The 14,631-nt window shown below is 33.9% G+C and overlaps 1 protein-coding gene across 1 annotated transcript in view; it reads right to left on the reverse strand.

Annotated features, from left to right (window-relative positions):
• The window catches only part of tbc1d15 (TBC1 domain family, member 15), a 131,855-nt gene that overhangs the window by 22,733 nt on the left and 94,491 nt on the right, over positions 1-14,631 (reverse strand). The window contains exons 11-13 of the mRNA XM_039761918.1: positions 5,418-5,534; positions 2,855-2,955; positions 1,173-1,272 (exon numbers count right to left, since the gene is read on the reverse strand). Of these exons, the coding sequence (XP_039617852.1) occupies positions 1,173-1,272; positions 2,855-2,955; positions 5,418-5,534 (318 nt within the window). The remainder of the gene's footprint in view (positions 1-1,172; positions 1,273-2,854; positions 2,956-5,417; positions 5,535-14,631) is intronic.

Consider the following 14,631-nt stretch of genomic DNA (forward strand, 5'->3'; position numbering starts at 1 on the left):
TTAATCTCAACATGTCCACTTTAACCTCGTATTTACTTTATTATTAAAGCAGACTGTCGTAAACGTCATCCCAGTTTTTAATCACTACGAGCTTCTGGGACTTCCTCCTGACCTGACAGCAGTGGCAAGCAGCAATAGATCACCACACAGAACACATTAAATGCATGATATTCCAACTCTCTGCACATTTAGAATCCTTAGATTAATACTTGATATCCCTTTCATGATGAAATGCATTAAAATATGTATGCTACATTTTACAGATAAATCGTTAATTTCATTTAAATAATGAATACTGTTAATAATTACAGACATGGGGGTGACACAGTGGCGTAGCGGTAGCAATGGTGTCTCGCAGGGAGTCATGTTGCTGGTATTCCTTGCTTGGAATTTACATGTTTTCCTGCTGGGTTACCACAGTGTGCTCCAGTTTCCTTCCAAAGATATGCAGATTTGGTGACACTAAAATTAATTTAAAGGGTGTTCCAGGCAAATCACAACACAGAGAAGCTGAACCTGTTCTCACCGTGATAATATGTCGCACTTCCACCTGGTGGATTCTTACAGATTCATGTAAAGTACATGTGCAAGTATAAACAGTAAAACACTTGCGTAGCAAAAGTGTCCTCTGCAGCATACGTCGCGTGAAGTATAAACCTGGCCTTACTGTTCTTGATCAGCCCAAGTAAATTGGTATCTTATGTAAACATGATGACTAGCACTACTGTATACTGGACTGTGTGAAAAGCAAGAACAATGTGGCACCAGCAGTTTTCAGACTAAATAACTGTTAGGAAGTTTCTTACAGAATAAGTCCAAATTTGTTGGATAAATTGTATTAAATACAAAGCTGCTATTAAAAATGGCATCATAAAAGAGTGTCCTGTTTGTCAAAGTGTTAATGGGTTATTTATATTCCCAAGAGACAGCATCATTCAAAGATCTGTTAATGTGATTACAAATTGGCATGGGTCCATGATGCCTGGAACAGGGCCATTCATTAAAATCACTGTCAGCACTTATAAGAGCTTTACGGCACCAGATGTGTGCGTTAAGGTTTATATAAATATGCTCGTAATTATACATAAATGTGTGCATAAATAAAATTTAGGGATGTAAGGCAGCAACAAAAAGTGGAATATCTTAAAAATAAAAATATCAAAAATGAGTACCTAGATAATTCCAGAAATTGAGGTCTAACAAACGTAGTAAAGTGCTGAGCTGAACAAGCTGGGACTTCATACCCTGCATTTGCTCTTCAAAGTTATGATGCTGTAAATAAACAATTCACAAAGTAACTATTATTTTAATTTGCTAGTTAAGGTAACCAAACATATATATACATACAGTACAGGCCAAACGTTTGGACATTGAATGTGTTTTCTTTTTTTTCATGACCATTTACAGCACTCCATCACTCTCCTTCTTGGTCAAATAGCCCTTACACAGCCTGGAGGTCTGTTTGGGGTCATTGTCCTGTTGAAAAATAAATGATCGTCCAACTAACCTGACTTCTGCACAACACAACTGCTGGTCCCAACCCCATTGATAAAGCAAGAAATTCCACTAAATAACCCTGAGAAGGCACACCTGTGAAGTGAGAACCATTTCAGGTGACTACCTGTTGAAGCTCATCGAGAGAATGCCAAGAGTGTGCAAAGCAGTAATCAGAGCAAAGGGTGGCTATTTTGAAGAAACTAGAATATAAAACATGTTTTCAGTTATTTCACCTTTTTTGGTTAAGTACATAACTCCACATGTATTCATTTATAGTTTTGATGCCTTCAGTGAGAATCTACCAATGTAAATGGTCATGAAAATAAAGAAAACACATTGAATGAGGAGGTTTGTCCAAACTTTTGGCCTGTACTGTACTGTATATATATATGTATATATATATATATATATATATATATATATATATATATATATATATATATATATAAATATGCAGACATAATTCCATCATTTACCATTTTACATATATATTGGGGAAAAACAAAGACACATAATTGCCATAGCTACTCATTTGAAAACTGACAATTAATTAAAAACATGCATTTATAAATCTATCAGCATTCTAGCAGCTAAATGGCTTTACTATGTGTGCAATGAGAAAGTTTCAGTTTAGTGATTTTCAAGCTCAACATCAACAGAATCATAATGCTTTCTGTTGTCTTTATGAGCTTTAATCAGAGGATAACAAATTTTGCCATGACTAACATTTTACTTAAATGGCTTCGTTCCTTTTTGTATCCCTTCTGAAGGATCAAAATCATCACATAAATTCGTAAATTAAACTACACTTTGCACTTATGGTTTGGTGTAAAAAAAAAAAAAAAGAAATCTAAATGTCTCTTATAATAATTACGCACTTTTAAAAATAACATTTAAAGTATGTTCATCTAGGCCACTAAACTTTTCAGTTATTTATACTATACTACCATTACACTTCAGCCCTTAAATGTAAAATGTTTTAAAACTGGAATATTTACCAATTATTTTAAAATAATAGGTCCCTGTTTGTCCCTGAAGTGATGATGTATTCTATAAATGGTGGTACATAATATAACTATTATGTAATTATGTAAAAAATTACTTAATATTCTATTTTACTGTCTACATCTATAACTATAAATGTACTTTCTGCCTGCTTTATTTGGCAATCAAATAGCTACAGTGTGCAAAGGCTTTATTATAATATGCATACTCTGATAATAATATTGCATGTTCTTTGAAAATTCAGTCAGTTTTAAAAATTTATTAAGTAAATTTATTTTAGAACTTGTTTTCTGTACTGTCAAGACAACAAAATGTGAAATTTATTATTCTAAAGCATAAAAAGGCCCATTACCACTTGATCCATAAATGAAACAAAGCACCAGAAGGCATCCACTTCATTTTCCATTACATAGAGAATAGGTGAAAGTAAATCACTCATTCCTTGCACATATCCTAATGGAAAAAAAAAAAACAACTAATGTTAAACTGCAAATGATAAAAAGGTCTTTGAGTAGAAAAATGGCTAGTTCTGAAATAATTCTTATAGCTGTATTAAATTTGGAACAGGGAAACCAATAAAAAAAAATTAATATGTTTTCTCATTTTATTTTCTCTCAATTAAATTATATGTAACCTAAAAAATATTCAGACTTTTGTATTTTACATTGACAGGCTTAGAATGCTACACACCAAGGTTATTATAGATTTTCCTTTTTATATTAGTTTTTAGTTCTATATTTTTTCTGACCTTACTTAACTATTCAGTTTAGTTTTAGTTTTCCTTCATTATATATTTTTAGTTTTAATGTAGTTTTTATTTCACAGAGACATTTCTAATTTATTTTTATATCTATTACTTTACGTTTTACTTTTAGTAATTATGGCATGTTTAAAGAGCTACTATGGAGTTTAGTTTTGTGTCGCAATCAGAAAGAACTTAACACTTAAAGGTTTTGGATATAGTATTAGTGGAATGTTAGTGGAAGTTTATTATACCACATGGTTTACTATCTGGTTTTGTTTTTGTCTGATAAAAACAAGAATAATCAAAACCAGATACTGAACATGAACAATTTTATAATTTTAAAAATATTTTCTATGTCATTTGTACTGAACAAATGTACGCTGACCATTGGCACTTTTCACCTTTTCCTTTTATTGCCCAGAATGGTCCAATCTGTAATGAAATGTAGGTGAATTTTAAGGTTTGAGGGGTTTTAACTCTAAATGTCTACAGCACACAACATATTCTGCTCCAAGACAATGTGCTTATGAATGCCTTCAAAATTGCATTCAAAAATCTCCCATACTGGACTTTGATATTTTCTACCAGCCACATTGACCTCTGATTTCATCTCAGGCACATGCAATTTATAGACAGAATTATGCCACCTGCAGGCCTGAAAAGATCAAAAATCATAAAATTCATTCTCCTGTGTTCTGACAAGTGTGATCCTGAAAATCATGGGGGTGTGCAGACCCCACTAAACTCTATTGAGGGAAACAAAGAAAAAGCAAGCATGTAGTGTGAAGGTTAGAGGGTAATGAAGCTTAAATAGGCCATGCACAAGAACAGTAAACCCTTAATGAGCAGAGCAAGAGCAGGTAATAGGAGAATGGACGGGCACAAAACGGCAGAAACAGAATCTGGGCTATGGAACAATATATGCATTTTCTAAATCCGCTTATCCAGAGCAGGATCGCAGGAAACCTGGAGCCTACCCCAGCAGGTTTGGATGGAAGGCTGGAAAAATCCCTGGTATGCAATACGTATGATATGGCTGATGTCAAGAAAAAAAGAGGATATGATATTTCAACTAGCTATTTTGAGAGAGATGGAAAAAACTGAAAAAAGGGGTACTGATATTTTAAAACATAATTCTGCCACCAGATTATTTTCACAATATCAGGTAATTTGAATTGTGAATGTAAACTAAAAAAAGATAAACTAATAAATATAGAATAAATACAAAAATAAATTAGTATGTTTAGTTTTTCACTAGTTGGCAGATCCTCTCCGCCTACCGACGAGAAGTTCAGTGGAGACATTGCCAACTCAGGAATTTTACAAGGTTTGCATCATTTTGTTGTTAAACAATTTTTTTAAAGCAGAAGTGATTGGTCAGTAACAATATACTGATCTTGTACTGTCAGTCTCTCGATCAGTGTCGTTTTATTTTCAAAAAAGATTTCCCCTGTGCAAAGTGGCAGGCGAGTAATTGTCAACAAAACGTAGACACCTGAGAAATAAACTGACACGTTACTCACTCGTGATTTTTCTGTCCATATGGTAAAGGTTTCGTTGACCAGCACATTCCTATTTCAGGGGTTTGAATTACATGTTGATATACAAGAAATGCAAAGAAAGGCGGCACAGTAAATCGATTTCTATTTGACACGCTTTACGCGCCCGTATTCAGCTTGCTCTGTCACCGCAAATGCTGTGTGAACACCCGCCCTCCGTCACCAGCCACTGTTCATTGGATGAATATATGCGGGTGGCTCGTGGTCGATTAGTTTCTGTTTTAGAGTTAAAAGTTACAAGGGTTAAAGACTAATGGCAAGAATATTCATTCAAAAATAAAAACTAAAAATATTTTTAGTAAATAATTATTTTATTTCAGTTAGTCTTTCCAGCTACTTTAATAGTTTCATTTAGTTTCAGTTTTTAATTTTGGTTTATTAAGTATAGTATTTCAGTTTACGAAAATGTTTTTGTAATAATAGTTTCAGTTTTGATTTTAGTTTTTACTATAATTACCTTGCTACACACATTATCAAATACAGATTAAATACTAAACAAAGACAAAAATTAAAAAAAAAAGTGCAATCAAACTTAGTGCACATGCAGGCACAATGATGCTTTTTTTTATTAATAACTCAATAAGCGCTTAATATTTGTCAGTTGAACTTACCAAGATCAAAATCATACATGCAGTATGTCATCAGAATATCATGAAGTAAAAGCAGTCCTGGATTATCTGTACCTTCATAAAATGTGTTGGTCCGATCAGTTCTGTTGACATCTTTCTCTGTCAATTTAAAAACAATGGTTAAAAACATCTTGTTAACAGAAAAGCAGTATTAACTTGAAAAGCAGAAATACATCACCATATTATAGAACACATAACCAGCCACAGTTTTGATTAACATTATCACAGCACACCAGGTTTAACAGGTGCTTCCCACAATTTCCTTTCTAAAATTCAATCTTCTGACATCAATTGCCTAAACTTCTATTCACATCTACTTTAGTCTCTTTATAATGTCATTTCTGCCACCTCCATAATTGGACACATCTTTTTTCACTCTTCACTGAGCTGTTCACATGTCCAAACCACTTAAACATGTTTCTTCTCAACAACTGATGTATCTATCACATCTACACTAGTCTTTTCACTCAACTCTGCATTCTGTATTTCTCAGAGAAAAATCTGTGCATGAATTCAATCATTCTTATTTCAGTCTTTTTTATTTGTACATTCTACCTTAATTAACCATGTCTTTTTCCTATAAAACATAACGTGAATAAACTATTTTCCTAATGCCAATGACGTTGCCTTAGAAAAGATAAAAGGAGCCACCCCTGAAACATCCATTATGTCATCCTTGCTGCCATTGGTAAGTCAGCATCTGCAATGATGTTCTACATATTACTTTACTAGTAGGGATTTGGTACTCAAATTCTTGGCTTATAATGAAAACTGATAATGCCAGTATGATACTATTTTAGCCAGTCCCGATATATGTATTTATACATTTTGTTTATGCGCAAACTGCAACCATTTTTCTGTACAAACTGATGTTTTAAATGAGCATAGATAAAGTAAATTATGTGATTTTTTCCTTAGAAGTTTTTTTCCAGATATCTTACTTTCATAAACAAATCTAAGAAAACTAAAGTACACTCAACTATTTTATAACTGTGTCAAATGGCAGCATGGTGTATTGTACCTGTGAAGGTCAGAAGACTGGAATTTGCTTTTAGGTAGTCTAGATTCCATGTCTCAACCTTCTCAAATGACTGTTAAACTGACAACTGATTGCCATAAATTCAATTGTTTTCACTTTTAGTTTTAATGTGGGCAGTGAAGCCCATTAAGACAACTTATTGGACTCATATTATAATACGTATTATAAAGTGACCTATTAAACAAATGTAATTTCTATCCTTTCAGACATTCTGTGCAGTACGTGACATTTAAATTGTCATGTCAACAGAAAGGTACTATTTTCTGTTTCACCAATACTGAGGTCAATGTCCTCAAAGCTGCAGGTCATTTCAATGTCATGCTTACTATATGTGAGAAACCTGGGAGGCATGAAGGGGCTGGAATGAAATAGGGTGCATCAGGAACAAACTGAAATCATGAAGTTGACCTAACAGTAAATTGTAATGGAAGAAATTTACACCAAAAAAAAAAAAAACACAACATCATCCACAAGAATTTAGGTTCAAATGTATTATTTATGTCAGATATAAAGCAGTATTATTAGTATAGTACAAGGAATTTCTTATTTGCAAGTCTTAAAACAATGAAAACAGTATAAAAACAACATAAGACACAAATACACTGCTTCACTAAACTATTAATGTGTGTGGTTAAAATGTAAAAGAGCTTTCGTTTTATTAAAGATTAGCAAAATACCCACGCTTCGCAGCGGAGAAGTAGTGTGTTAAAGAAGTCATGAAAAAGAAAAGGAAACATTTTGAAAATAACATAACATGATTGTCAATGTAGTCGTTTTGTCACTGTTGTGAGTGATGAGTGTTGCTGTCATATATATATATATACATACACACACACACACACACACACAAATAAACATATATATATATATATACATATCCATACATATACACATATATATACACACACACACACACATATATATATACATATCTACATATACATATATATCTACATATATACATATACACACACACATATATATTATAATTATATATTATATTATATTATATTATATTAAATGTATCCATCCATCCATCCTCTTCCGCTTAAGCAGAGAGGCCCAGACTTCCCTCTCCCCAGCCACTTCTTCCAGCTCTTCCGGGAGAATCCCAAGGCGTTCCCAGGCCAGCCGGGAGACATAGTCCCTCCAAAGTGTCCTGGGTCTTTCCCGGTATATATTATATATATATATATATATATATATATTTATATTTATATATATATATATATATATATATATATATATATATATATATATATATATATATATATATATATATATATACACACATACACTCTTTGGGGTGCGAGCAACTGTTGCTGGGGGTGCCAGAATCCATCAAGGAAGAAAAATTAAAAACATTATTTGTACAAAATCTTAATTTATTTAAACATTCCTAAATATTTTAATTGGGCAGGCTATTTCGTATCAGTGCAATACGCTGTTTGTTAAAACGGATGACTCCCGCTCTTACGTGCAAGTCTGCGTGGATATTATGAACTATCGTTATCTGTTCAAGTTCTATTTCAATTTTAAATAGAAGGAATTTTTATTTAGTTGACAGAAATATCTTTGGTAGGAATGTAAGTTAAATGTAGGCATCATTGCATAAATTTTTCTTCACCATACAAATGTAAAGAGTAAATTCACCTTACATTCCAACCAAAGGTATCTGTGTCGACTAAATAGAACCTGAAAAGATATATTTTTTCGAATGTGATCGTGCAATTCAGATCGAGTTGACGCGCACTACATTGAGCCGGCGTGCTATTGTGGTTTCGCCTGCGTGCCTCAATAAGTCACCCTCCCCTCGCTCTTACTTTTTTACCGTTCATCTAATGAATACACTGAGTATGGCTTTACCAAAACAATCATTGATGGCGAATAAAGTATCCATTATTCATAAAGTTTCAATTGGTGATCTGTCTTTCTGCGTTAACCACATATTTTTTCATACGTCTCAAACCAAGGGGATGCGAGGGTAAAATGAATCGGGAAGCGCTCGTACATACTCAGTGCACCCCCTCTCGGTAATCGAACCTCGGACGTCGGCGCTAGAGGCGAAGCCTCTACCATTGCGCCACAGCGTGTGGTTTGTCTATTTGAGAGTATGTAAATCAGGGTATATATACACATACATACATATATATATATATATATATATATATATATATATATATACGCAGCTTCGCAGCGGAGAAGTAGTGTGTTAAAGAAGTTATGAAAAAGAAAAGGGAACACTTTAAAAATAACGTAACATGATTGTCAATATACAGTAATTGTTTTGTGAGTGTTATGAGTGTTGCTGTCATCAAGGATTTGATTATCATTATTTCTTTCAATCAGGTTCGTATTTGTAGGATTTGTTGTGTTCAAGTTACATTCCGTGTTTGTCAATCGTTGTAAAGATAACAGGTTTCATTCATCGATTCGTTTCTTACTGCAACAATAAACAGCTCGTCTTCCTCTTTATCTGAGATGTGACACACTGCATGCACAGGTTTTTTTTTACACTGTCTTCCTTTAGCGGGACATTGACTTTTTCCACAGTGTGCTTTGTTTCCGCAGTAGCTGCACTTATGAATATGCTTGTATGTATCACACGCTTCATATTTTTTTGCTGCCTTCTCAATTGTGTAATTCAGTTTTTGTTCAGCACTCTTTGGAACTGTTGCTTTTTGTCTGTGCACTGCGTCATTTCATGTGAGCCGCTTGGTGTACATGCATCGAAGGTTCCCAGCAGTGCTGGTGCCATCTCGTGTGATGTCCATGGCTGTATTTAATGTTAGCTAAGACCCGGCTCTTAAAAGTTTCTCTTGCAGTTTCGCTGAGTATGTGCCAAACACCACCCTGACCATCTGATCTTCCTCTGCATAAGCACAGTCCTTCACCCGTGAATATTTAGCAGCAGTGTTTCTATTGGATTGCCGCTGACAAGACAGCCTTATATGGGCAGGCACTAAATTACGTGGGAGGCGTAACTCTGCCTCCCACGGGCATCGAGCAGAAGTCTATTATAGTATAAGGACGAAAAAATAGGTTCCAGTTATGACCATTACGCGTAGAATTTCGAAATGAAACCTGACTTACTTTTGTAAGTAAGCTGTAAGGAATGAGCCTGCCAAATTTCAGCCTTCTACCTACACGGGAAGTTGGAGAATTAGTGATGAGTCAGTGAGTAAGTGAGTGAGTCAGTGAGGGCTTTGCCTTTTATTAGTATAGATGAAAACTATTTTTTTTTTTAATTTATAGAATTTACTGCATTCAAGATAACAAAGCCAAGTAACTGATAAACTTAAAAATGATTGAAAAACTATAGGTAAACAATTGTAATAATTTTCAAAATGTAAGTGCTTCTTTTGAAATAAGCAACTACACAGCCATGCAAAGCAATACAGCAGCTAACTCAAAAAAAAAGTTAAGTAGATATGCCTCTACGCAAAACAAAATGAAGAACAATACTAGACTACTATTTTCAGTGGCACTTTCTTAAAGTTATTAATTCAGAAGATGTAAAGAACAAAATTGTTTAGTGTTAGACACTGATTAAAATGCCCATGAGCTACTGCCATCATTATATCAATCAGGTGACATTTGAAAAACACAGCAGCAGTAAAGCTAGCTGTATACAATTCTAAATGCCAGAATAAATCTTCTCTTTGAATGATTATCACAAAAAGACACAAAGCATAAAAACGAAATATTTCCGGGAAGCATCATATTCTTTAACAAGGTAATCATGAGACTATAACAGAATTGTTACCTTGTAGAAAAGTTTGAAATACAATCCAACTGGAAGATGTAAATTAAAATTACTTATCAAAAATGTATTTCAAAGAATCAGATAAGTACTACAACATTCTTAAAAATCTAGTTAAATTTTTTGCTGTGCACTTCAAAAAATAAAAGCAGACATCAATTATCCACAAAAGTTCACCCATTTCTATACATCTACTGAGAAGCAGTTCTTCAGTTAAGCATCTACAGAAAATGATTTATTTTGACTTTGGAAATGTACTGTTATAGCTTAAGAGTTCACATTAAAATACTGACTGGATAAATATGTGCACAAATTTTTTGGCAAGCAGAAAATGATAACTTTCAAGGGGATTGGATACTTTTGTACACCACTGTTTATTGCATTTGTGTAGTCAGCTGCTAACATTCTTGTACACCTTTTTGCACAATGCTGCATATTTATTGTATGTTTACTGTTACATTTCCTAGCATACTGTAGATACTGTCTTAAATAATGTTCTTGTACTTGTACACAGAACAGCTTTACATAAACCATACTCTTATGAGTGCTGCTACTGTAGACTTAAAACAATCATATGAATGCTGTGTATTTACTTTTATATTTTTCCTTGCATACACATTGCCTAATCTAGATGTTCTTGTAAATCACACTTTGTCTCTGTTACATGGCCCTTTGTATCTTGCACCATGGCCCTGACTCAATGTAATTTAATCTCTATATATAAACCAGTATATGGTTGAGATGGTAATAAATAACACTTCAATAACTGTCCCTGTCACACATACAATGTTGCAAAATTCTCATGTTAACCATACTAGGAATTTACTGAGATTCACTTATTCATTGAAACCACAGTGACCCAGCAACTTCTCAGGCCAAGTGATTTCACACATGAAATTTTCATCTAAGAAAAGAAGTTGTGGATTATGAAGAGTGTTCAAAATGACTGAAATTTACGTTCTTTTTATGCTTTTGTGAGCATCAATTGTTGAGTGATATGCTTGTTCGATTAGTATGTTATAATTACTGTACTATACTGTACCTGAATCACAAAGATGAAGTTGACAGAGGGTCAAAAATGCTATAAAGATTCAAACATGAATGTTAGGTTATTTTTACTGTTTCAGAAATCTGCATTAACCTTAGTTCCACATGCTCCATTTGCTAATGGGAAATAGCCGCTGTAAAGAGCAAGCAGTCACAACTGCATCTGCAACTGGGCTCAATAGTTTCCTTGTTGGTTTAGATAGAAATGAATTTTAAATAATGCACCTTCTTCCCATTTACAAACACTTTTCAAACATCTAACCTTAGAAAATAACTAAACTTTTGTGAAATGATTGAGCAATATACTAAGACATACTGTATAAGATTGTTTTACTTGAATAAATATTAGCCTACATATGTGAGGACACACTGTGATGTTCTTTGTGCTTTACCGAGCAATTGTCTTCCTTTGTTCATGCACAAAAGCCCCTTCCAATCACCAGTCCATCTGATGACAGGAAGAGAGAAATAGGAGTAAGTACTAGGCCAGGCAGAGAAGCAATTGTAAAGTGATCAATGTAGACAGGCCCAGGCAGACATAATTCTTTGTTATTCTAACTGTATTATTATGTGTCTTGTGGCTCCTTATCCCTGTGCCTGTTTCTTAAATTTTTTAATAAAATCCTTTTTTTATACTTTACCATCTGTTGCTTGTTTTTAAGAGTGATTGGCGGGTTGCTAGCTGTCTGCTCAAGAGCTGTCCCTACAGGCTACAAAATCAAAGAGCAACACAAAGCCGACTATAAAATTCATACCTACATAACACCATTATAGGTTTAGTATCCGTTTAAGTATTCAACTACACAGACAACATATTGCAGTGGCTTGCAAATAATAAGCAACAAACATTTATCCTGTGAAAGAAAATTTAAATGCTTGCAAGCTACTAAGGGTTAAAAACTGTTTTATTATAACGGCAGGTTATTCATACAGGTGTCTGTCATAAGTCATAAGACAGGCTGCAGTAAAGTGACCTAGGATAACTTCCTTCTTTAGGAATGCGTCTGTTAGACACAGGAAAGATGACCTTTCCTTCTTTGGGGCACCTCTTGATACGTACACAAAAAAGAAATGGTTGGCCGATTTGCGTTATATAAGATGAAATGCTTAGATGCTGTTTCATAAGTAAGGGGGAGGGAGGAAAATTAATATTAAAACCCAATTGAAAAAAGGGGACTTTGCTCTTCTGCTTTGCAAAGCATGAATCCATGTACTCATCTATGACTGAATAAAGACTGATTGATTGAACTATTCCGGTCTTCCTCGGGGGTTACTACCACAATCCTAAGTGCCAAATTTTGCATTTTTAAATCGGTCCCTTCCTAAAAGAACAACAACATGAAAAGTAACATAAATTATAATCACATGAAGACCTATGCTGCACTAACTCGAATATAGTATTGCCAGAAAAGCTCCTACTTTAAAGACAATGGAATTCATACAAGGTTAGATGACTAGTCTGCTATAATATCAAAATGCAGATGAAATAAATCTCAAATTACTCCAAAGCCTAATGTCAGTTATTCTGGTCATATGTGCACAACATACCAAATTAACCATTTCTGGAAAGATGTTTTGTAAACAACAGTGAAGTGTGCTTAATTGGGACTACACTTTTTAATTGAAGTCTTACCCCCAAAACACCCTTAATTAGTGGCCATAAGTCCTATCTTTAATTCAGAATTGCATTCTCATTTAAAAACACTTCAGCAATATGCACCAAAAATCTTTCTAGAAATACTTTATTTTAGCAACATTAAAAAAATGATTTTTCTATCAACCGCAAAGCTTTATGAGAGATCAACCCATTCTTTTCCTCTTATATAGAAATACAGGCAAACTGCAATCAGAATAAGTCTATTCTTAGAAAATTGCATGAAATGAATGAATACATATACACAAAAAAGCAAATAAAAAAAAATTTACAATCCTAATATGGCAGTCCTATTTTATTGTACTACTGAATCACAGTAACTTTAATAAAGTTGTCAAACCAGTTCTTGTTACTATAGCAGGTCTTTAAATTAGTAATTGAAAAATAAATAAAATCTTAAATCAAGCTTTTTGGCCAGAGTACTAAATGAAAGGAAATAAGTGAATACAATCTTAAATATGGAAATCTTTCTTTTAAACCAAAATTTTTGGAAGCATTATTTAATGTTTTTTTTCTGCTAATATTTTTACATTTTTATAGTATGTAACATAAATGGGAGTTACATATGAAAGGCAAGTGAGGATATGAGATGGGAATGCAGAGGCCTCACATTGATTATTGCAGTTACCTCTGCCATTTGTTCTAACACCACATTGTGCTATATTAAGTGTGTCATATTTGAAGGGATTGTGCATGGAGTGAAAATCTACCCAAAGGCCCCAATAATTCTTTTTCCAGGATCCACATATGAGGAAAAAAGTGAGAATGTCCATCTAAATCCTTTTCAGTGACATTCTAAGCTGGGTTTGATTTTTGCATTATCTGTAGGAGACATTGCATAGTAATGCCAATCACTAAAGTGAAGGATATAATGAATAAACTAGTTTAATTAACAACATGAAATCAGAGCATGATTTATTTTTTCTTTTTCAAAAAATTTTATAGGGCTGGAACAGACACATTATTCCCCATAACTGCCTGGAGCACAGTATATGCCTGAAAAACCAAGAATTTCACTAGATATACACTGTAATATGTCTGTCTGGGAGATTGCCAACCGGGATCCCGAGCAGTTTCATTGTGTGGTGGGTGCAGAAATGCGATGTACCAGTGCATGCTCCCAAAACTGACCTGACACTGTAATTATTGTATTATACAGTACTTTAAACCTTGACACAACTTTGTAAACAGAGATATGATGTCATTAAAGTATGATAGGCACACCAAGACAAACTAAAGAAATGCAATTGAAATTACTATCATGTTTGTTAAAGAAAGGAATCGCTTATAACTAGTTTGACTAAGATTACATACTCGCATTGTGTCATCTAGAATAGGATTGTGACACTGGTTACATATTTCATTAATCCTATGACATCATTTTCTATATGGCATTACAGCTGCAAATAGATCTAAGGGCCTGTTTATACTTCACGCTCAGAATGTGTATGCGCATGCATCATGGCTGCCACTCGTTCCCACAGTTCATTTGACGCATCATTTGAGCACTTCCTCAGAAATTAACGCTATGCATTCGCAATTTGCAGTACAAGCAAAAACGGGCACAGCATAATCAAGTCAAATGGGAACATCAGAGTTTGTTTACTTGTTTACATGTGACAGCAAGCCACTTTGCATATCCTACAGGATCGATGTGTGTGCTTCAATGTTTGATGAACGGTTCGATGTGGTG

Source organism: Polypterus senegalus, chromosome 8 (assembly GCF_016835505.1).
Source record: "Polypterus senegalus isolate Bchr_013 chromosome 8, ASM1683550v1, whole genome shotgun sequence".
NCBI classification, from domain to species: domain Eukaryota; kingdom Metazoa; phylum Chordata; class Cladistia; order Polypteriformes; family Polypteridae; genus Polypterus; species Polypterus senegalus.